Source organism: Arachis ipaensis, chromosome B10 (assembly GCF_059453495.1).
Source record: "Arachis ipaensis isolate K30076 ecotype BB chromosome B10, ASM5945349v1, whole genome shotgun sequence".
In the NCBI taxonomy this organism is placed as follows: Eukaryota; Viridiplantae; Streptophyta; class Magnoliopsida; order Fabales; family Fabaceae; genus Arachis; species Arachis ipaensis.
In genome coordinates, this window is record NC_142435.1 from 56,234,854 (window position 1) to 56,256,724 (window position 21,871).

Sequence of the window (21,871 nt, forward strand, 5' to 3'; positions counted from 1 at the left end):
AATTATTCTACTGTGCCATGCTTATTCTCAATCTTGTTTATTTTTTCTTATATTTGCAGCATAAAGATTTTTGTTGCAGTGACTGTGGTGGCACTCCTGAAAAGAATTGGTAGTAAACGACATTGATAAACTCTCAATATCGAAAGTTCCTCCTAAATCCACAAGGTATGATTACTGTTTTAATTACAGATATAGTACATATTGCTGGTACTATGATTTAGTACTAATGCAGTTACTGGTTCTGTTCTCCCTTGTTCTAGCTGACTGGATTTGTTATTGATCAGGGCCTAGCTGCCTTAATTGAATTTGTGTTCTTGTGGTTTAAAGGGGGCCTACAGGTGTTGTAATCTTGCTATTTGGCATCCATATAAAAGAAATGAGAAAAATTAAAATAAATAGCATTGCCTATATAATAAACGAGGCCAATTCTAATAAAAAAAATATATTTTTGATGAACTAGCAAGTAAAATAGATGTATTTAGTGTAGCACAAAGAAGCATTATATCAATCCCCTTAATTATTCCATAACCAACCGATTTGATTATATATGGCTTGTAAACAGAAACAAAATGTTAACCCAAAATGTTAATTGAGATATATATTGTGTATCACAAAATAAATAAACTATAGATGGTTACATCTAAAGAAAAGGGGAAGGGGAAAAAGGCTGCATAACTTAATTTGTACACTTAATTTTTTGACTTATTGACTTTTAGAGTCAATCAAAATTATTATAAATTGTTTTTCCTCCTATTTGAAGTTAAATAAACTAGTTTAGCTGTAGAACAGAGTAATCATGTTTAAAATTAAACAAATAAAATGACTCTCAAAATTATCAGTTTGAGAAAGTAAAATTTTTGTTGAGTTATTGAGTATACAAATAAAACCTATGTCCAGGCATGGATGATGATACGACTTCTGATTTTATATTTATTTATTTAAGTTCTTGGTTACATACTTACATTAGACTGTGTTTGGCATTTTTAGTGATTTTACTTTTGTTTGTTAAACATTGGAAACTAGTAAAACTATAACTTGGTCCTTTAAAGGTCATGTAAAATTGCCAACCCAAGATTACTAGCATTTGGACACATGCTATTTCTCATGAGTATAAACAAACAAGACTTTTCTTCAAGTGGGGTGTGAGCTTTCCATACCAAGTTTAATTGCAAGTCAGAAAGCAAAATAGAGGAACAAGGTTACATTAAAAAGCTTACATGCTTTTCATTGTTGTCAATTCAAACTGCAAGTTCTAGTTCAGGTTAGTGAGTTTGGTTGTTATGCTATTACTACTGCCATGTGTTAAGACCTGAGAGCAAGAGAAAAAAAAGCTAAAGGAAAATATCAAGAAGCTCAGCTTCCTTTTGCAACTGCAAATTCTTGGTGGTTTCCATTGCTTTACTTCTTTCTTTGACAATTTGAGCAGGGAAAATAAAAAGTTGAAAAAAAAAAAAGCTTTGGTTTTGAGGTTAATGGGTATCCATCAGTCATGCAGAAATTCATAAACAAATGATTGTGAAAAGAGATTTTTCTTTTTTACAAACTTAGGTTATTCCTTCATGTTTTCAGTAATATTCTTGAGTTGCTTATAGTGGTTTGTATTACTTTATTTTGTGGCCACTGTCCACAAGGCATAAATTCTCTGTGTTTTGAGACTCTCTCCTAGCTGTGCAGTTTAAGAGAATGGATGATTGTGCTTTGCTCTGCATAAATTTTGTTTTGTCTTTGTCTTTGTCTTTTCTCCCAATCCCAATCCCACTTTTGATGCTAAATTTAATTTATTAGGTATATTTATTTATTATACTAAATAAAAAGTTAGGACTCTATATATAATGAATTATATTTTTATAAATGTTGTATTAATTAATTCTTATTGTTCAAATCCTTTAATAATATAATTTGATATTAATCCTAAATTATTAAAAATACAGCATTCATATATTCTTAGTTGATTATACATACACACATGATGTATAGATATTGATTGTACATGATATATGGTACCTTAATTTAGTTATCTTATTATTTTAAGTTGAAAATTTTGGTATATTCTAGTTGACCACATGCATGCTGATTATTTGAAATTTTGAATGTTTAATCTTAATAATTCTAATAAATCTGTTGGTGATAATTTTTTATGTGAAACAGGTTTTAGATCTTCTTCAACTCTTGCTGCTAGCTACTTTACTTTGAAAGCTTCAAGTTTTAATATTTGCTGGGAAAGAAAAAAGAAGGAAAATTATCATTTGAAAGAGGTAATTATAATTTCCTTATATTTTCTTTTAAATACTATTTAAGTAAGTTTTTAATATCTAATTTGCATATCAAAGAATAAATTTCTTGCCTTTAGAATATATATAGATTTTTAATGAATAGATTTTTTAAAATCCCTATTTGTAGTCCCTCTTAGTCATGTCAATCAATAAGTCATGGATTGGAAAACCACGAACCACGCATGAGTATAAAGATGGTTTAGACAAGTTTTTGGATTTTGCTTTTGAGCATCGATCTCTCGCGGGTCGTCAGATTAAATGCCCTTGTCCGGTGTGTGGTTTTGGCAAGTGGCAAACAAGAGAGAAAGTTTTTGAACATTTAATAGTCAAGCCATTTCCAGAAAACTACAAAGTTTGGTATTGGCATGGTGAAGAAGTAGTTGGAGTTGGGTCACAAGTTCATCAAACTAGTCATATTGTACAAGATGATTCGACATCTCAGCATCCAATGGTAACAATGCTCAATGATGCGTTTGGAGTTGCTGGACCTTACTTGAATGAAGATGGAAATGGAGATGAAGACAACATAGAAGATGGAGATGGAGACAATGCAGAAAATGAAGAGGACAATGGAAAAAATGTAGAATTTTATAAGTTGTTAGAAGATGGCAATGAACAATTGTATGAAGGGTGCACAAAGTATTCAAAACTGTCTTTCTTAATTAGTTTGTTTCACATAAAGTGCTTATATAGAATAAGCGACAAAGCCATAACCAAAATCCTCAAGTTATTAAAAGATGCTTTTGAAAATGCAAAGATTTCAAATACATTCTATAAGGCCAAGAAAACCATAAATAAACTAGGGCTTAATTATACCAAGATACCTACTTGCCCTAATGACTGCATGTTATATTGGGGGGAGGATGAAGATTTGCAAAGATGCAAAAGATGCAAGACATCTAAATGGAGCGATGCTAAAAAGAAGAAACCAACAAAGATCTTGTGATACTTTCCACTAAAACCGAGACTTCAATGATTATTCATGTGTTCTAAGACTCCTCAATCAATGCAATGGCATGCTTCGACAGAAAAGAAAGATTCGAAGATAAGGCATCCGCGAGATTCTGAAGCTTGGAAAACATTCGATTTACTTCATGATAGGTTTGCCGAAGATCCTCGAAATGTACGTCTTGGTCTTGCAGCTGATGGATTCAACCCCTTTGGAGCTATGCGTACAAACTATAGCATTTGGCCAGTGGTGCTTATTCCATACAATCGGCCTCCATGGGAGTGCATGAAGCTAACATCACTTATCTTGTCAATGATTATTCCTGGAGAGAAAATGCCGGGGAACAACATAGATGTATACTTACAACCTCTTATTAAAGAGTTAAAAGAGTTGTGGCATGATGGTGTTCAAACATTAGATAGGTTCAAGAATGAAATGTTTACATTGCGAGCAGCATTAATGTGGACAATTAGTGATTTTCCAGGCCTTGGTAACTTATCTGGGTGGAACATACACAGTAAATATGCTTGTCCCACATGTAACTTCAACACTGATTCATATAGATTAAAGCATGGTGGAAAATGGTATTTTTTGGGACATCGCCGTTTCTTAGAAAGGGATCATAAGTTTAGGCTAAGTCGTGCAAAATTTAATGGAAAAGTTGAGTTAAGGGATTCTCCAGCAGCACTAATAGGGTCAGAAATATTGGAACAACTTGAAGGCATCAATATTTCATTCGGGAAGGAACTACAGGCAAGTAAAGGTAAGAGGACTCGACGAAAAGTTGTTGAAGAAGAAGATGAATCGGGGATGTGGAGGAAGAAAAGCATATTTTTTTATCTTCCTTATTGGGAGTCTAACTTATTGCGCCACAATCTAGATGTTATGCATATTGAAAAGAATGCTTGCGACAATGTGTTATACACTTTGCTCAATGAGACTGGGAGGTCAAAGGATAATCTCAAAGCTCGTAAGGATCTTAAAGAAATGGGTATAAGAAAAGATTTATGGCCAGATGAAAATGGGAGATATCATCCATCTTTGTTCCCAATGTCAAATTCCATGAAAGATATATTCTTGCGTACTATAAAGAATATTAGAGTACCAGATGGTCTCTCGAGTAATATTTCACGGTGTGTTGACCTGAAGCAAAGAAAGCTCTCTGTATTGAAGGGCCATGATTGCCACGTTCTTATGCAGCAACTATTACCCATTGCCATACGTAATGTGCTACCAGATAAAGTTACTGCAGTGCTAATAGAGTTGTCTTCATTCTTTCAAAATTTGTGCTCTAAAAGCTTAAGTCTTACAGAACTTGAGAAGCTCCAACCTCGAATAATCCTTACTCTTTGTCATTTAGAAATGTTGTTCCCTCATTCCTTCTTTACAATCATGGTTCATTTAACCTGTCATCTAGTTGATGAAGCAAAACTCGGAAAACCAGTACACTATAGGTGGATGTATCTTATTGAGAGGTAAATATCTCTTTTCAATCATTATTCATTTAACCTATCACTTAGTTATATCTTGCTTAGGTATTTAACCTGTCACTTAATTATACAAACTAGGTATTTAGGTCATTTGAAGTCCTATGTACGAAACAAAGCTAAATTAAAAGGTTCTATAGCTGAGGGATACGTGGCTGAAGAAGCTCTTACATTTGGCTCTCGATACTTAGAAGGGATTGAGACAAGATTTAATAGGCCACCACGTGTTGATGATCGTCTGAATGATAATTACAGTACACATGTGGATTCCCTTTTTCCACAAATGGGGAACTCAAAGGGAGCTTTCACAGTATTGAGTTGTCACCTATGGAAAAAAAAACAAGCATATTGATATGTGATTTTAAATTGTCCATATGTCAAACCGTTCATTGAGTAAGTGCTTAAGGATTTTTATACATGTTTTTTATTTACTTGAAAATAGTTGTTTAGTTAGAGTTAAACTTTCATATCTGACAGTGACTTCAAAGATTTTGTAGGAAGATGATCTAAGGGTAGAAGGCCTTCAAATGTAGAGATAGAAAAAAGAGTCAATAAAGATTTTGTTACTTGGTTTCATGCGTAGGTAAATAGATAAGTGATAATTTTTTGCTAATATTGAGCTAGTATTTGTGGATATAATAACTAATATGTTGTTTTATCATAATAGCTTATAAACCCAGATATTATGAATACTGTGCGTGAGGATTTGAGATACTTAGCATGGGGTCCATCACGATATGCCAAGAGGTTTTCTACATTTAGTATTAATGGGTTTTCCTTTCGATCTACCAATCGAGACAATGGGTTAAAGACCCAGAATGTAGGAGTTTTTTTAATGTCTTCAACTCCTTGTGTTACTAGCGCTAGTGATGCTGATGTTAGGAATGCTGATTTGTAATATTATGGCAAACTAGAAGATATTATAGAACTAAACTACAATGGCCGATTTCAGGTTACTTTATTCAAATGTAAATGGGCTGACACCACTAGAGAACGGGGCTGTAGAAAGGATAATTGGGATTTTACTTCTGTTAATTTTTCACAAGTAATACACAGTGGTGACCGAGAGGAGGATGATCTATATATTGAAGCCTCACAAGCTCAAATGGTGTATTTTGTCCATGATGAAGTGAATAAAGATTGGAGTGTTGTCGTGCATTTGAAGCCAAGAGATTCATATGATATGGGGGGGAAATGAAGATGATGAAGCATGCGAGAACTAGCCATGGTTAGAGCAAAACTTATATTCCTTATTTGAAAATGGTGATAATCTATCTTTGTTAAGAGATGAGGTAGACTATGAACTATTAGATAATGACATTGGAGAAGACAAACACATGTCAGAATAGTTAGTAGGTTAAATTAATTCAGTTTCTTTCAGAATCACCGTGTATGAAACCAGGTCTTCAAATTGAGCTAAGCCAAAGACGGTAGAGTAGGTGAGTTTTATTAAAAAGTGGTTTATTATAGAAAAATAATTTTTATCTACATTTCTTCTTTTTCAATTTAACTTTTGTTTATAAATTTTACATAAATATTTATTAATTATTTATTTGATCTATTATGCAGATACGCCAAAGCAAAAGAGGTACAAGAATATACTTAAAGCAGCAACAGCTGCAAATTCTTCACAAGACAAGTCAAAAGCAGCTGCAAATTCTTCACAAGATAAGTCGGCAGCTTCGAATGCATCACAATGCCTCACAGCTGTTCCTCTCTCCTTCCAAAACACTTTTTTCGGTTTTCTATAGCTCATATCTTATTTTTTTTATTTTAGTAATTAGTAGACCTTATTTTATTGAGTTATTATCTGAAGAGTATATATATTCTGATCAATCGTAGCATCTTATCTCGCTTAGCAGTAATCATTTTCTGCTCTAACTTTTTCTTTGAATATTTGTTCTAACTTTTTCTGCTCTAACTTTGAGTTATTATCTAACTTTTCTCGCTTATCTCGCTTAGCAGTAATACATTTGATCAAATTATTCTTTTTCTTAAATTTTATATTCTTACATTTGATCCAACTTGTTCTTTTTCTTAAATATTATAGTATTTTCTTGTTTTAATAATGATATTTATCTTGCCGTGGATATTACTAATATTAGCCTATTTTCACCTTGATTCGGAATTCTGATGTATAATATATAGTATTATATATGTTGCTATTACATTATACCCTACACAAGAATCAATCTTTTATAATATATATCTATCATCATATGTTTTATTCTTTATTCGCTCAATTACTCATTTATTTATATTTATTTATCTATTTTAGATGAATATGAAGATACTACACTCCTTCATTTATTAGTGAAGGATGTGCATAATTTGTCAGAAGGTTTGCGCATAGTTGTCAATTTTGATAGACAGCATGCAGCAATAGGAGAAGCAGCCAGACTGCTTGCTGGAGTTTGTGGGCAATTGGCCACTGATTGTGTAGCATTTTCAATCAGTTTTGATAAGTGGTCAGACATTCTAGAGAGCTTTTTTGAAAATCAATGAAATATTTTTTTCCAAGTACTTAAACTCTAAAGCTTATTTCTTTGTCATTATTTAGTTATATTTGTTAGTTAATATATATTCTTTGTTCCATATTAAAGGGTCGATTTTGCTTCAAAGTGTGTGATAGCTTGGCTAAACGACTTCTGCTCTAATCGCTTGGCAAAAAATGGAGGGAACATAGGATAAAGCTTTGGAATGAGTTTTATGATCCGAGGTTGAGTAAAACCGAGATCATAAATAATACACCAGAAGATATTACTCTTGATCAATGGGCTTTATTCGTAGAATATCGTTTGAAGCCTGAAACTCAGTAAGTACTTACTCTCCTAGTTAAGTGTTGTCCCACTAAAAAGCCTTATATAGTTTTCTGCTGTAAATAGGATATTGAATTCATATGGAATATTGTGAAAGGCCTTTATATAGAGTTGGTAATAAAAAGCCTTTATTCATAGTTTGCTGCCTACTCGTCTTTTATTTTATATAGAGTTTGTAATGAACCAGCAATATGTTGAATGCATGTTATATGTTGAATGCATGTTTGACTTTATTTAATTGTGTCTAAATTTATCTTGCGGAATCTTTGTAAGAGGAATCAAGAAATTCGGTAAAAATAAATAATTCCTCATACTTCAGGTGCTAAATCAATTGCAAGAAGAAGGGCTGAATTGGTAAAAATTTCTATGGTTTTATTTGAATTGGCTGAGAACTACTATCCTCAGCTTATGTTTCATTTGCTGCCATTATTATATTTTATATATCATAGGAGTCATTTATGTTAGCACCTAATGCATCTCAGTTGTTATATTGTTGCTGTTAGTTACTTAATTTTATGCATATTTTTTCTTGAATGATATATTTCTTGATTGAGTCTTTCTACTTTTCTTGAATTTTAGACGGAAGAGACGGGAAAAGAAGTTAGTAGGGTTCAAATGTGGGACATCATTCACAAGAAAATAGATGGAAGTTATGTTAATGAAAAGGCTAAAGAAATAGCGGTAAGACTAAAGTGCAATAAGTAACTTGTTTGTATTTCTTTTTCTTTCTTTTTTATAAGATAATATTGTTTGACTCTTTCTCTTTCTTTTTATATATGTAGGAGAAGATTGAAGCATATAGCAGTCAACAAGCGGTGGAATCAACCGTTAATTCTCCTCTTGATGCTCTTGGAGTAGTTCTTGGGAAAGAGCACCCCGGTTGTGTTCGAGGTTTAGGCATGGGAGCTATTCCAACAATTACTTTCAAGAACAACACTACAAGAATTAGTCAGATGAATTTAGGTTCTTCAAATGATGCTGGCACATCATCTACTTGTGGTCCAAATGTGCAAGAAGAGTTGGATACCGTTAAAGCGCAATTGCAAGCACTAGTCTCCTATATTGCTTCTAAGGAAGGAGGTAAAATTCCAGTGGAATTGGTTGAAATGTTCCCTACTTAACAAATTTCACAGGTACAAATACAATTTATGTTCTTAATACCTTATTCCATGTGTAATATTTGGACTCTTAAGGGAATCTGGGTCAATTTTAAAATTTGACTTTGGAAGCTAGCTTTAACTTTGTTAATTAAAAGCCTACCAATAAAGTGGAAAGATCAGCAGTATTATTCTCTTAATAAAGTTTGTTGAGGCTTAAATATTTCTGTTAGTTTTTTTAGATGCCGTGAGCATAGGAATAAAGAAGTCAACAAATCATGAAATATGCATGAGTAAAAACACCTTTTTCTCTTTTTATTCCTCAAGTTGATGAACTGAAGAATTTTTTACTTTTGAGAAGAAAAATATAATGTTAACCCCTGTTATTCCTTGTTCTCTCATAAAAGTCTAAAATTGCTACCTTTAGCTTCTTCTCTTTTTTTCCTCTTCAACGTCGAATGATGGCATGAAAAGTCAGTATTTTGTGCAGTCTTTCTCCTTTGGACGACAACTAAATTTAGCAAGTAGGTCCCCTTTAATTTGGACATCACTGGATTTAGCAATTTATATCTTGATCCCATGCACCTTACTGCTTGATATATGATAAACCCCAATTTTGTGATTTATATTGTGTAGAATTTGGGGAGTTTTGTCAATATTTTTCACACTTATTCACAAGAATTGTATGGTTTTGTGTTCTCTTCCTAATATTACTTTATGATGGAAAACATGCTTCTTTTGCCTTAGAATTGCTATATTTTGATCCTCTTTTATTACCATTCGATGCCGTGACGTGTTTGTTGAGTGATTTCAGAATTTATACGGCAAGAATGGCCTAGAAGAGAGAAAGAAAACATGCTCAAGAGGAAGGAACATGAAGATTTGAATTTTTGGGAATTTCAGCATGGACGCGCACGCGCACCTCGCGCACACGCATGGATATGGACAGCTGGAAGTGGCGCGCAAAGATCAACACATCCGCGCAAATTAGGAAAATCCACACCGGCGCGCACGCGTACATGGCGCGCACGCGTGGATCGCAAAATCAATCGGCGTGCACGCACGCATGACCCGTACGTGCGACAAGCTGCACGTGACCTCATTAAAGAAAATCGTGTCTGGCGATTTCTAAGGCTCAAGAGGCCCAAATTCAAGCTGGTTCTGCATGGAAAAGACCCAAGGAAGCTAGGGGAAAGGAGGGGACCAATCATTTTACACTTAGACACAATTTTTAGCTAGTTTTGGTTCTTGTTATTCTAGAGAGAGAAACCCTTGTTCCTCTCGAGATCTACCTTTAATTTGATCTTCCCTTGTTAAATTATGAATTGGATCTTGTTAATTACTAGTTTTGATTACTTAATTTGAATCCCTTAGAATAATTTTATTTAGATCTTGTGTTAGTTTTATGTTTTCTTGTCAATTGTCATTTTATACCCATTTCATGAATCTTGTGAATCTTGAATTATTAGTGTTACATTGATGATTTTCATGATTAATTGTGTTGTTTGAGTGATTGTATGTTGATAATTGTTAGTGGGTACGTGTTAATTTCAATTTAATTGCACTTTGAATATGTCCTTTAGTAATGCTTACCATGTGTTTGATGAAATGTTTCCTTTGATTATGGAGTAGTTCTCTTTACTCTTGGCCTAGGCTAAGGGAATTGGGTAAACTTGAGTCATTGGGTCTAATGGATTTGATGATTTGGGAACCCTTAGTGGTCAATTTGATAGCCATTGACACTAGCCTACTACTAAGTCAATTAGTAGCTAGGTTGGACCTTATGGGTTGATGTTGACTAAACCATTTAACATACTTCAAGTATAGAAGTAGACTTAATGAGTTTGGTTCTTGATAATTGTCAAGATATGGTTATTAGACAAGGATAGTGACCCCAATTCCCATGTCTAGCCAAGAGTTGCTTTATCATTCATATTTGAAAATCCAAAAATCCTAATTGCTTTGGCTTAGTTATAGTTATTTGTTTAGTTTTAGAATAGAATTATAGTGGATGCTATCTTATTAGTTTAGAATTGCTCACATTTTTCTTTAGTTATTTGAATTAGTTTCTTGCACTTCAAGATTGCTTGCTTGTTAAGATTCCTAGTTTAGTTTCTTGATCATGACTTGCAACCCCGGAATTGTAACCAATGTTGATGCACATGTTTGCCCATTCCTTGTGAGACGACCCGAGGTTTGAATACTTCGGTTACTTTAATTGGGGTTGAACTTGTGACAACCAATTCCTTCGAAATTTGATTTGAGGATTGTTGTTGGTTAGAACTATACTTACAACAGGATTTTATTGAGAAATTCTATACCGACATAATCCGCAACCATCAATATAATATAATGTCCTACATGTCAATATCAAATTAACTTTTTAATTAAACTGCTATATTGCTTCTTAATTAAAAGCCTACCAACAAAAGACTAATACTTGCTATATTGCTTCTTAATACCTTATTCCATGTGTAATATTCTTTCAATTAGACCCACATTTGTTAAGATTATTGTTGGGTGGAAAAAATAAAAAACTGTGTTAAAGGGTGAATCTTCCATAAATCTATTAATATCGAAAATTAAAAACAACAATCTAATGATGAAAAAGACTAATTGATTCCTATGAAAAATCTCTTGAAAAGTGCAAATAATTAATGTGAGTTTTCTTTTCCTAATTCCTAGAAAATAGAGGATTTATTGTGCAAATAGTTAGTGTATGTGAGTTTTCTTTTTTGATTGAATAATTTTATATTAATAGTTTCAAATTTAGTTTTATATCCTTTTTTATTGTGCTCATAATTATATTTTTGTTGTAGGGATTGGATCAAGAGAGTGAGATTCCATCACTAAGAGAGTTAGGAAGTAGGTCTTTTGGAGTGAGGAACAAAGAAGCATGATCTTGTATGATAAAGATTTTATGTATTAAGTATTATAGATATATGTTAAGACAAATTATTGAAAAATGTTATCTTTAATACTTTGTTTTTGGATTATGATTTTTTTTTTTTGGAGACTATGTATGAATTAAAAATCTTGTTATGATGTTTGATTTAAGGTTATGCTTTTTGGTTATTATGAGATTCTAAAAATGTCACTTTAAATACGTAGTTTCAATCTCATTTTAAAAAGTATAAAATTGCAATTAGGTAAAAATGACGGCTAAAAATGCCATTTTAAACAAAAATGGTGCCATTATATCCTAGTAAAAATGGCAGTTAGAAAATGAGATTTTAAACGAAAAGGATGCCATTAAACCCTAGTAAAAATGGCGTTTAGAAATGCCATTTTAAACGAAAAGGATGCCATTAAATACAGGTAAAAACGGCGGTTAAAAATGCCATTTTTAACGAGAGGGATGCCATTAAACCCAGGTAAAAACGGCGGTTAGAAACGCCATTTAAAACGAGAAGGATGCCATTAAACCCAGGTAAAAACGGCGGTTAGAAACACCATTTTAAAGGAGAAGGATGTGATGCCAGGGCATTTCGGCCAGTTTCATGCATCTTCTTAGAAAATAAGCTAGTTTTGGGTAAATATTCACTTACATCTTGATTCAAGCATACATTGTGCACTTTACATGATTTCATAAGAATTTTGCATGAATTATATGACAAATTAGAGGATGCATGTCTCATGATTTGGATTAGAACTTTGATGCACTTTATTGCTTGATTTCAGGACAAAGGAAGCAAGGAAGAACCACGTTAGCAGCCACGTTAGTCTAACTAACGTGACCACTAACGTGGAATGGAAGCCAGCTTGCAACGTTAATGAGAAAAGTAATTGCCAATAACGCCCTCGAAGCCATCATAACCCACGTTAAGAGTCACGTTAACTAAGTTAACGTGAACTCTAACGTGGAAGAAAGAAAATAGAGCCAACGTTAGTGACACTTACCTTTGTCACTAACGTTGGACCAAGCTCATAAGTGGCCACGTTAAGAGCCACGTTAACTTAGTTAATGTAGACTCTAACGTTAAGAAGCAAAAGAGAAGCCAACGTTAGTGACATTCACCTTTGTCACTAACGTTGGCCAAGCCTCCATAAGCCACGTTAACTCCCACGTTAACTTAGTTAACGTGGAAGCTAACGTGGAGAGAGCAATTGATGGCCAACGTTAGTGACACTTACCTTTGTCACTAACGTTGGGGTGAACCACCAAGAGCCACCATGAGCAACGTTAACTCCCACGTTAACATAGTTAACGTGGAAGCTAACGTGGATAAAGAGATGATGAGCCAACGTTAGTGACACTCACCTTTGTCACTAACGTTGGAGATGGCTAGCATGACTACGTTAGAAGCCACGTTAACTTAGTTAACGTGGACTCTAACGTGGGAAATATGGGCACATTGGAAAGTTAGTGACAAAGATAAGTGTCACTAACGTTCTCGAAGGATTGGCATTACTACGTTAGAAGCCACGTTAACCTAGTTAACGTGGACGCTAACGTAGGGACAAGGGAGGACTCTCCATGTTATTGGGAAAGGTAAGTCCCAATAACGTGTGCGAAGGACCAAGAGGCAAAGTTAGTGGTCATGTTAGTGCCACTAACGTTGAAGTCAATGTGATCATATTTGGGTTAGGAACGTTAGTGAAAAAGGTGATTGTCACTAACGTTCTCGAACCCACACTTTCACTTAACGTTGACACCACTAACGTCCTAAGTCAAAGTCTCTGCCCACTTCACCTTTTCTCTCTGCAAGCAAAGCTAAGCCCAAGGAAAAGGATAACTGCTTCAAACTCAAGATCCAGAGGCCCATACCCAGGACTTGAAGAGCCAACTAGAAGATCAGAAGAGTAGTATATATAAGAGTAGCTTTGAATTAGTTTGGGGGTTGGAAACTTTAGGGAGCCTTTGGCATAGAACTACTCTCTGTATTTTACTTTCTCTGCACTTCTAGTTTTACTTTCATCATGTATTCTCCATCTTTGTTTTCATTTTTCAGAGCTATAAACAACTAAACCCCTTTCATTGGGTTAGGGAGCTCTGTTGTAATTTGATGGATCAATATTAGTTTTCATTATCCTTCTTCTATCTTTTCTCTTGATTTTACTAGAAAGCTTTCGATCTTCATCCAATTGGGTAGTTATCTTGGAAAAGAAGCTATTCATACTTGGATCTCTTCTAAACCTTGAAAGAGGAATAAAGAGATCATGCTAGAAATTCTTTCTCATGCTGGACCAAATTGGGTTTGGATGGATATGTGACTATAATCCTACCAACACTTGATTTGGGAAATGCATGTGGTATAATCAGTGACCATACTTCATCTCTTCTCATGAGCAATTGACCAAGGAATTGGCTATTGATCAAGATTTGAGAGATTGAATTACCAAGAAATTGGAATTCGATCACTTAAGATTGCCAAGGAGATCAATGAATGCATTGATTGAGGAAGAGATGAAAATGAACTTGATCCGGAGAATGCAACATCTCCTGAGCCCAATGAACTCCCCATTTCTGATCTTACCCATTCTCTTTAATTTCTGCCATTTATTTTTATGAGCAATTACCCCATTCCAGTTAAGATTCTGCAATTTACTTTCCGCCATTTACATCCAGCTCTTTATTTCTAGTATTTACTGTTTCTGCTATTTACTTTCCCGCCATTTAATTTTCTGCAAATCTCAAAATCAAATTCTGGTTCTCTCAACTAGAACATTCCTCTAATTAAAGTTGCTTGATCAATCAATCTCTGTGGGATTCGACCTCACTATATTGTGAGTTTTTACTTGACGACAAATTCGGTACACTTGCCGAAGAAAATTTGTTGAGAGACAAGTTTTCGTGAGCATCAAGTTTATGGCGTCGTTACCGGGGAATTGATTTTGTAAGAACAATGATTAAGTTGGAGGATCACTAGATTGAGCATTTGTTATTTTGTTGATTTAAATTTCTGTTTGAGCACTTTACTTTCAGTTTCAGTTGTTTTGTATTCCCATCCCTTTAACCCCTTTATTTCAGTTATTTACACTCTGTTTCACTCACCCACTAACTGTTTGATATATTGCATCACTCACACTAACAGTATTTTTTTAGAATAGTTTCTAGATCTATTTCCTTGCTTGTACCTTGTTGGTTGTATGACAGGGAGGAGAAGCGGGGCTTCAACTTCTTTGATTCTGAACCAGAGAGGACCTTCCTTAGATTAAGGAGGGAAGCAAGAGGAAAAAGAGTAGTTGGTGCTGAGAAAGAGGAGGAATACTTTGAACCAAACATGGAAGAGAATATGGAAAACCATCATGAAGAAGAATCTCACAACCATGGCAGAGAAGGTCTAGCAAATCATGCTGGGCAAGAGAGAAGAGTTCTGGGTTCTTACATCAATCCAAACCCAGGAAACTGTGGGAGTAGCATCCAAAGGCCAACCATACATGCCAACAACTTTGAACTAAAGCCACAGCTCATCACCCTTGTTCAGAACAACTGTTCATTCGGAGGGAGTGTCCAAGAAGACCCCAATCAACATCTAACCACCTTCCTGAGGATATGTGACACTGTAAAGTCTAATGGTGTTCATCCTGACACCTATAGACTACTTCTGTTCCCTTTCTCACTTAAGGACAAAGCATCTAAATGGCTGGAGTCCTTCCCAAAGGAGAGTTTGGCAACCTGGGAAGATGTGGTGAACAAATTCTTGGCAAGATTCTATCCTCCTCAACGGATTAACAGGCTGAGAGCTGAGGTGCAAATATTCAGGCAGCAGGATGGTGAGACTCTTTATGAAGCATGGGAGAGGTTTAAGGACCTGACAAGAAGATGTCCACCAGATGTGTTCAATGAATGGGTGCAGCTACATATTTTCTATGAAGGCCTTTCTTATGAATCAAAGAAGGCAGTAGACCATTCATCTAGGGGATCTCTGAACAAGAAGAAGACCATTGAGGAGGCCATAGATGTCATTGAAACTGTAGCAGAGAATGACTACTTCTATGCCTCCGAAAGAGGGAACACTAGAGGAGTGATGGAGCTAAACAATATAGATGCTCTGCTGGCCCAAAACAAGCTCATTACCAAGCAATTAGCTGACCTCACCAAGAAGATGGAGAGGAACCAAGTAGCAGCAATCACCACCTCATTAACAACCCAAGAGGGAGTGAGTGCAGAGGCAGAGAGTGAGCAGGAGCAAGCCAACTACATTGGGAATTCACCTAGACAAAATCATGACCCATACTCCAAGACCTACAACCCTGGTTGGAGGAATCACCCAAACTTTGGGTGAGGGAATCAACAAGATCAATGCCAAGATCAGAGACGTCACAACCTCAACAACAATGCAGCTCACCAACAATTCACACAGAAAACATATCAACACCACCATAACAACACCTCTCCACATCCATATCAAAACCAAAATAACACTCCTCACCCTTCTACCTCCAATCCCAACCTACCATCATCTGATGATAGACTCTCAAGGATTGAGAACCTGCTTGAAGGCATATGCAAAGAGATTCAAGAAAACAAGGTGTTCAAGGAGGAAGTGCGAGCAAGTTTTAAGAACCAGGGAGACACCATCAAGAGGTTGGAATCTCAAGTGGGGTATCTCTCTAAGCAGATTCCCAAACCTACAGATGGATTCCCAAGTGACACAGAGAAAAATCCGAGAGGTGAAACAAAGAAAGTAAGATGGGAAGATTGCAAGATGGTCACTACAAGTGATAAGGAGACTGAGGACAAGCCAAACAGGCCGCCAGAACAACCTGGAGATACCTCAGTATAGAAGAAGGAAAAAGATCACCAAAAACCAAAATTCTCACAACAGGAGCTGCTGAGACTCTATGCACCCTTTCTCCAACTACTCAATGGTGTTGTGGAGAAGAGAATATACTCAAGATTTCTTGACTTATTTGCATCTCTGCATGTAAACATACCATTCATCAAGGCCATCCAACAAATTCCTGCATACATCAAGTATATGAAGGAACTGCTTCCCAGGAAAAGTTCACTCAAGGGAGGCCAAACTATAGTGATGAACAAGGAGTGCAGCGCCCTCATTCAACTAGAGTTTCCTACAAAAAGAAAGGACCCAGGGAGTTTCTACATTCCTTGTGCCATCGGAGAAACCATGTTTGATAAGGGACTCTGCGATTTGTGAGCAAGCATCAACTTAATGCCCTTATCCCTTATGAAGAGGCTGCAGATCAATGAGATAATGCCCACAGATGTAGTCATCAGGCTGGCTGATAAAACTAAAAAACAAGCAATAGGAGTGGTGGAAAATGTGTTGGTAAAGGTTGGGAAATACTTCCTCCCAACAGACTTTGTCATATTGGACATGGAAGAGAGTCACACTCACCCAATCATATTGGGAAGACCATTCCTAGCTACAGCCAGAGCACTCATAGATGTAGAGCGAGGGAAGCTAATCTTGAGGATCCATGATGAACAACTCAGCTTTAATGTCTTCAAACTCTCACAAGAAACAGATCAAGAGAACAAGGAATCAAGGAAGAATCACAGTGAGATACTGAAGGAAGAAACAAGCACTGGAGCACAACCAGCACATCTGGGAACTCTCTTGATTGATGAACAAGGCAAACAGCAACTGCCACAGCTCAAAGAAAATCAGGAGGAACCTAAACCACCAGAATCATATGAGACCAGTAACCACATTTCCTTAGAGGAGGAGGTCACAAAGAGTAAGACAACATCACAAGGAACAAAGAAGAAGGTACTAAGGAGGTGGAGGAACAAGAAGATCCCTACTGAGGACTTCTCTCCAGGGGATAAAATGATCTCAGCTTACTTCCCAGATATCCCCCCTGATCTCCCCACTGTACCATCTCAGTTACCTAAGGTCTTTACTATCAACAGAGTTCTCTCCTTGGAACATGTAGAGATCATTGATACAACCAATGGATATAGGTCCACAGCAAGAGGGGGGACTTGAAGCATTATCAACCTCCCTGATGAAGGAGAAACGTCAAGCTAGTGACGCTAAAGAAGTGCTTCATGGGAGGTAACCCATGTTTTATATGCTTTTAGAAAATAGTGAATAAGTCAATATTCATGAATTCTAACCCAAACTTGACAAACACTTGGTGAAATCCTTATTATGCAATATATAGTGAAGAATAAGTGGTGTTCAAAGCATGCCAAGAAAGCATGAATGCAATTCAGAGCATGCTAGTCTTGGAGCCTTGAACAAAACTTTTTCATCACAGTGCTACAAACTAAGTTTGGTGTCACCCAAGGTGCCACCAATGTGCATATAAGGATACACAGTTAGTTAGTTTGTTGGTGTTCATGAATAAACAATCTAGTTCTTTTTCTTTATTATTCTAGCCATAAAATTTCTCAATGATATTAATTTTTCTTATTTTATTTTTTAGGAAAAGGGAAAGGTGCATTGAAGGGGATTGATTGGACAATTAAATGAGGAAGGTTCGGATAACACAAAAGGAGAATATTTCACACGTGTCTCAAGGGGGAATGCATTGGGAATGGTTGCCATGCAACATTGGAAGAAGAACAAACTTGGAAACTGAACCAACCCCATCATAAAGTTGGTAATCCTTGTGCTTATTCCATACAAAACCCCATCCGTTCATCATACACCAACCCCATCAATCCACACCTTTCATCTCCTCCTCACTTCCCTATATAAGTGAATCCTACTCTGTACTTCCCCTTCACACCCAAAGTGCTATTTCTCACACTTTACACCTTTGGCATCCAAATTCCTTCATCACACCTTGTCCTAACCAACTAAATTCCTCATCTATCTGTACCTTCCACTCTCTTCACACAGCAACTCAAATTCATGGCAGCATCAAGCTCCAAGAGGCAAAAGAGGAAGAAACCAATGGAGAGCATCCCTTTTGATGAGAAGAGATTCAAAACTGTGTTCCATGAGCTCGAATTTGAACAGATAAAGCTCGAGAAGATACTGCCTGAGTTAACATTCCAAATTGACGAGGATGAGTGCCTACAGATTCGAGAGAAAATTGAACAAAGAGGGTGGTAAAGGCTCACGAACCTAGAAGGGAAGATCAATGCAAACCTCATCAAAGAGTTCTATGCAAACGTGGTTAGAGAAGATAAAACCAAAGCCCCAACCTTCAAAAGCTATGTAAGAGAAAAAGAGGTGGACTTCAGTCCAAATGCTATAACAAGAGCCCTTCAGCTGAAATCACCACATTTTGATGAGCTTAGTTATCATGCAAGGATAAGTAAGAGCCCTGACAATGATGAACTCGAAGAAATAGTGACTGACATATGTGTCATAGGAGCTGACTGGGAAAGGTATGCAGATAAGAAACCCCGGTTCATCAAGAGGGGAGACCTTAGCCCAGAAGCCAAGGGATGGTTTGAACTGGTAAGGAGATCTATCGTCCCAGCCGCAAATAATTCAGAGGTCAATATTAATCGAGCAACTATGGCACATTGCCTAGTACAGGGTGGAGAAATCAATGTGCATGAACTCATAGCTGAGGGCATTCAAGAGTCAGCTGAGAAGGTTGATTCGGGTGCCAGGCTTTGGTACCCCAGCACCATTCTCAGATTGTGCACAAAAGCCAAGGTAGTCTTCGAGGATAGCAATCCAGACTGGGTGAACCCTGGGAGGCTAGTTACACTGCAGCGTCTGATCTATACTACGCTCGCCCAACAACAAAGAAGACCTAAAATAGGAAAGCGAAAACCAAAAGAAGGAGCCCATCAAGAAGAGTCTCATCAGGAAGAATATCAACAAGAAGAACAGCATGACCCAACCAACTTGAATATGAATCATCTTCTAAGAGCCATTGAAGACTTGGGGATGAGACATATGGAAGGACAAGAGCAAATACTAAACCTTCAGTCCAACTGGATGAGCCAACAAGAAGAGTGGCAGAAACAACAAATGGAACAGCAATAGGAACACTACTCCCAACTCACTCAAGCCATCAACCAAGTGAATGAAAGGCAAGAGCGTCAAGATAAGCGCTTGCAAGAACTCAACCAGTGGCAGCTAGCTCAGATGAAAGCATTCAACGAGTTCAGTGTACTTAATGAAGGACGGCAACTACATAGGGAGGAGTTCAACGTAAACACTCAAGCCAAGTTGAACTACATGTCTAGTCAGATGCATCATCTACATTATGCCATCCCTACATATGATGAGGTCCAAAAAGATTTTGTAGAACAAGAAGAAAGGAAGGTGAAACAGCAGAAAGAAACATTAAAGAAGAATATGGAAGATGCTGGCTTCTGGAAGAAGTTGATTGGAAAAGGCAAAGGAGGTGGGAGCTCAAGCGCAACAAGTAAACACAAAGAGGTCGAGCAAGAGGAAGAGCATGGGCATCCACATGAGTAAAAGGTGGTGGAGTTCCTTCTTTGATCCATCTTTTCTATGCTTTAAATAAGGAAGATCTTGTATGAAATAGAACATGCTTCCATGTTAGTTTGAACCCTTTTAAATTCTGTCTTTTAAGTTTTTCATTGCTTAGGTCTAGGATTGCTAGTCTGAATGTCATTACTGCATCATTTCCTTACTTACTTGTATGCTTGTCCTTGTGAATCAAATGAAAAGAGAATGAGTGTTTTATAAAAGACCAAAGTGGAGTTCATACTATGGAGTAAGTTCCTAAGTTTGTGGTGTAGTCATAAGTTAGCTAAGTTGGTTCACCAACAAGTTGGGAAGACAACTATCTGTCCTAAATCATATGCTTTAAACACACCCCTTGAGGCTAGCTAAATAACAAGATCCTAATAAGAAAAAGGGAAAGAAACAATTAAAGTGAAGAATAAAAAAAAAAATAGCAAGAAAAGAGGCTGGGCACCAAGGGTTTGAGTTTTGAGGGATGTGTCTGTGGTGTTCTTGTACCAAGGATCTTCTTGGATTACTAAGCTCTCAGGGGTGCTTTATCACCTGGTAACTTGGGTTAACTAACCCGGGATTATCAGCTGAAAGTCCACTATCAAGAGCAATCTTTGCTACAGAACATTTAGTAGCCCAAAGAGGTGCTGGACACCAAGACCTCAAGGAAAGAAAATAAACAAACCATGTGCCTGTGGTGTGTATGTATGGGGGAGAGACTTGAGGAAGTAAGTCCTTTGGGGTGTTTCAACACCTAGCATCTTGAACCAACTGGTTCGGGAGTGTTGGCTGAAAGCTTATTTTAAAGAGTTGCCCCATTACAGAGCACTTAGCCTAAGAACACAAATAAGCCCTGAATTGACAAGAAACAAAAGGGATCAGTGAATAAAAGTCTCATGGGATGCAAGCAAAGTGAGTATTCTAGGACATGATAAAGGTCTGAAAGCCAGTGAAGGAATGAACCTAAGTTACTATGCATGAAACCACCATAAAACCAGGGACATGACTTCCACCAGAATGACTCATTTTCTCTTGGTATTCCATTCATCATTCTCTTGTTCCAGTACTTGCTTAGGGACAAGCAAGCTTTAATTTTGGTGTCGTGATGCCAGGGCATTTTGGCCAGTTTCACTGACCTTTTCTTTACTGTTTTTAACGTAGTTTCATGCATTTTCTTAGAAAATAAGCTAGTTTTGGGTAGATATTCACTTAAATCTTGATTCAAGCATACATTTTGCACTTTACATGATTTCATGAGAATTTTGCATGAATTATATGACAAATTAGAGGATGCATGTCTCATGATTTGGATTAGAACTTTGATGCACTTTATTACTTGATTTCAGGACAAAGGAAGTAAGGAAGAACCACGTTAGAAGCCACGTTAGTCTAACTAACGTGACCACTAACGTGGAATGGAAGCTAGCTTTCAACGTTAATGAGAAAAGTAATCGCCAATAACGCCCTCGAAGCCATCATAACCCACATTAAGAGTCACGTTAACTAAGTTAACGTGAACTCTAACGTGGAATAAAAAAAATAGAGCCAACGTTAGTGACACTTACGTTTGTCACTAATGTTGGATCAAGCTCATAAGTGGCCACGTTAAGAGCCACGTTAACTTAGTTAACGTGGACTCTAACATTAAGAAGCAAAAGAGAAGCCAACGTTAGTGACATTCACCTTTGTCACTAACGTTGGCCAAGCCTCCATAAGCCACGTTAACTCCCACGTTAACTTAGTTAACGTGGAAGCTAACGTGGAGAGAGCAATTGATAGCCAACGTTAGTGACACTTACCTTTGTCACTAACGTTGGGGTGAACCACCAAGAGCCACCATGAGCAACGTTAACTCCCACGTTAACTTAGTTAACATGGAAGCTAACGTGGATAAAGAGATGATGAGCCAACATTAGTGACACTCACCTTTGTCACTA

General features: G+C 36.6%; 1 protein-coding gene, 1 non-coding gene and 1 pseudogene across 2 annotated transcripts; 2 read left to right on the forward strand and 1 right to left on the reverse strand.

The window, feature by feature from the left end:
• The first annotated feature begins 2,412 nt into the window (after positions 1-2,412).
• Positions 2,413-5,106, forward strand: LOC148580136 (uncharacterized; annotated as a pseudogene).
• A 3,037-nt stretch (positions 5,107-8,143) lies between these two features.
• Positions 8,144-8,649, forward strand: LOC107624046 (uncharacterized). Its single transcript, XM_021113762.2, has 2 exons — positions 8,144-8,209; positions 8,311-8,649. The coding sequence occupies exons 1-2, from the start codon at positions 8,144-8,146 to the stop codon at positions 8,647-8,649; spliced, it is 405 nt and encodes a 134-aa protein (XP_020969421.2).
• A 6,653-nt stretch (positions 8,650-15,302) lies between these two features.
• Positions 15,303-15,409, reverse strand: LOC148580137 (small nucleolar RNA R71). Its single transcript, XR_015896483.1, has one exon. It is a non-coding gene; the product is annotated as a small nucleolar RNA R71 (small nucleolar RNA).
• Between the last annotated feature and the right edge of the window lie 6,462 nt (positions 15,410-21,871).

Coding starts and splice junctions, on each gene's coding strand:
- LOC107624046 (XM_021113762.2), top strand. CDS start 8,144: ATGTGGGACATCATTCACAAGAAAATAGATGGAAGTTATGTTAATGAA. Junction 8,210..8,310: donor AAAAGGCTAAAGAAATAGCG/GTAAGACTAAAG, acceptor TTATATATGTAG/GAGAAGATTGAAGCATATAG.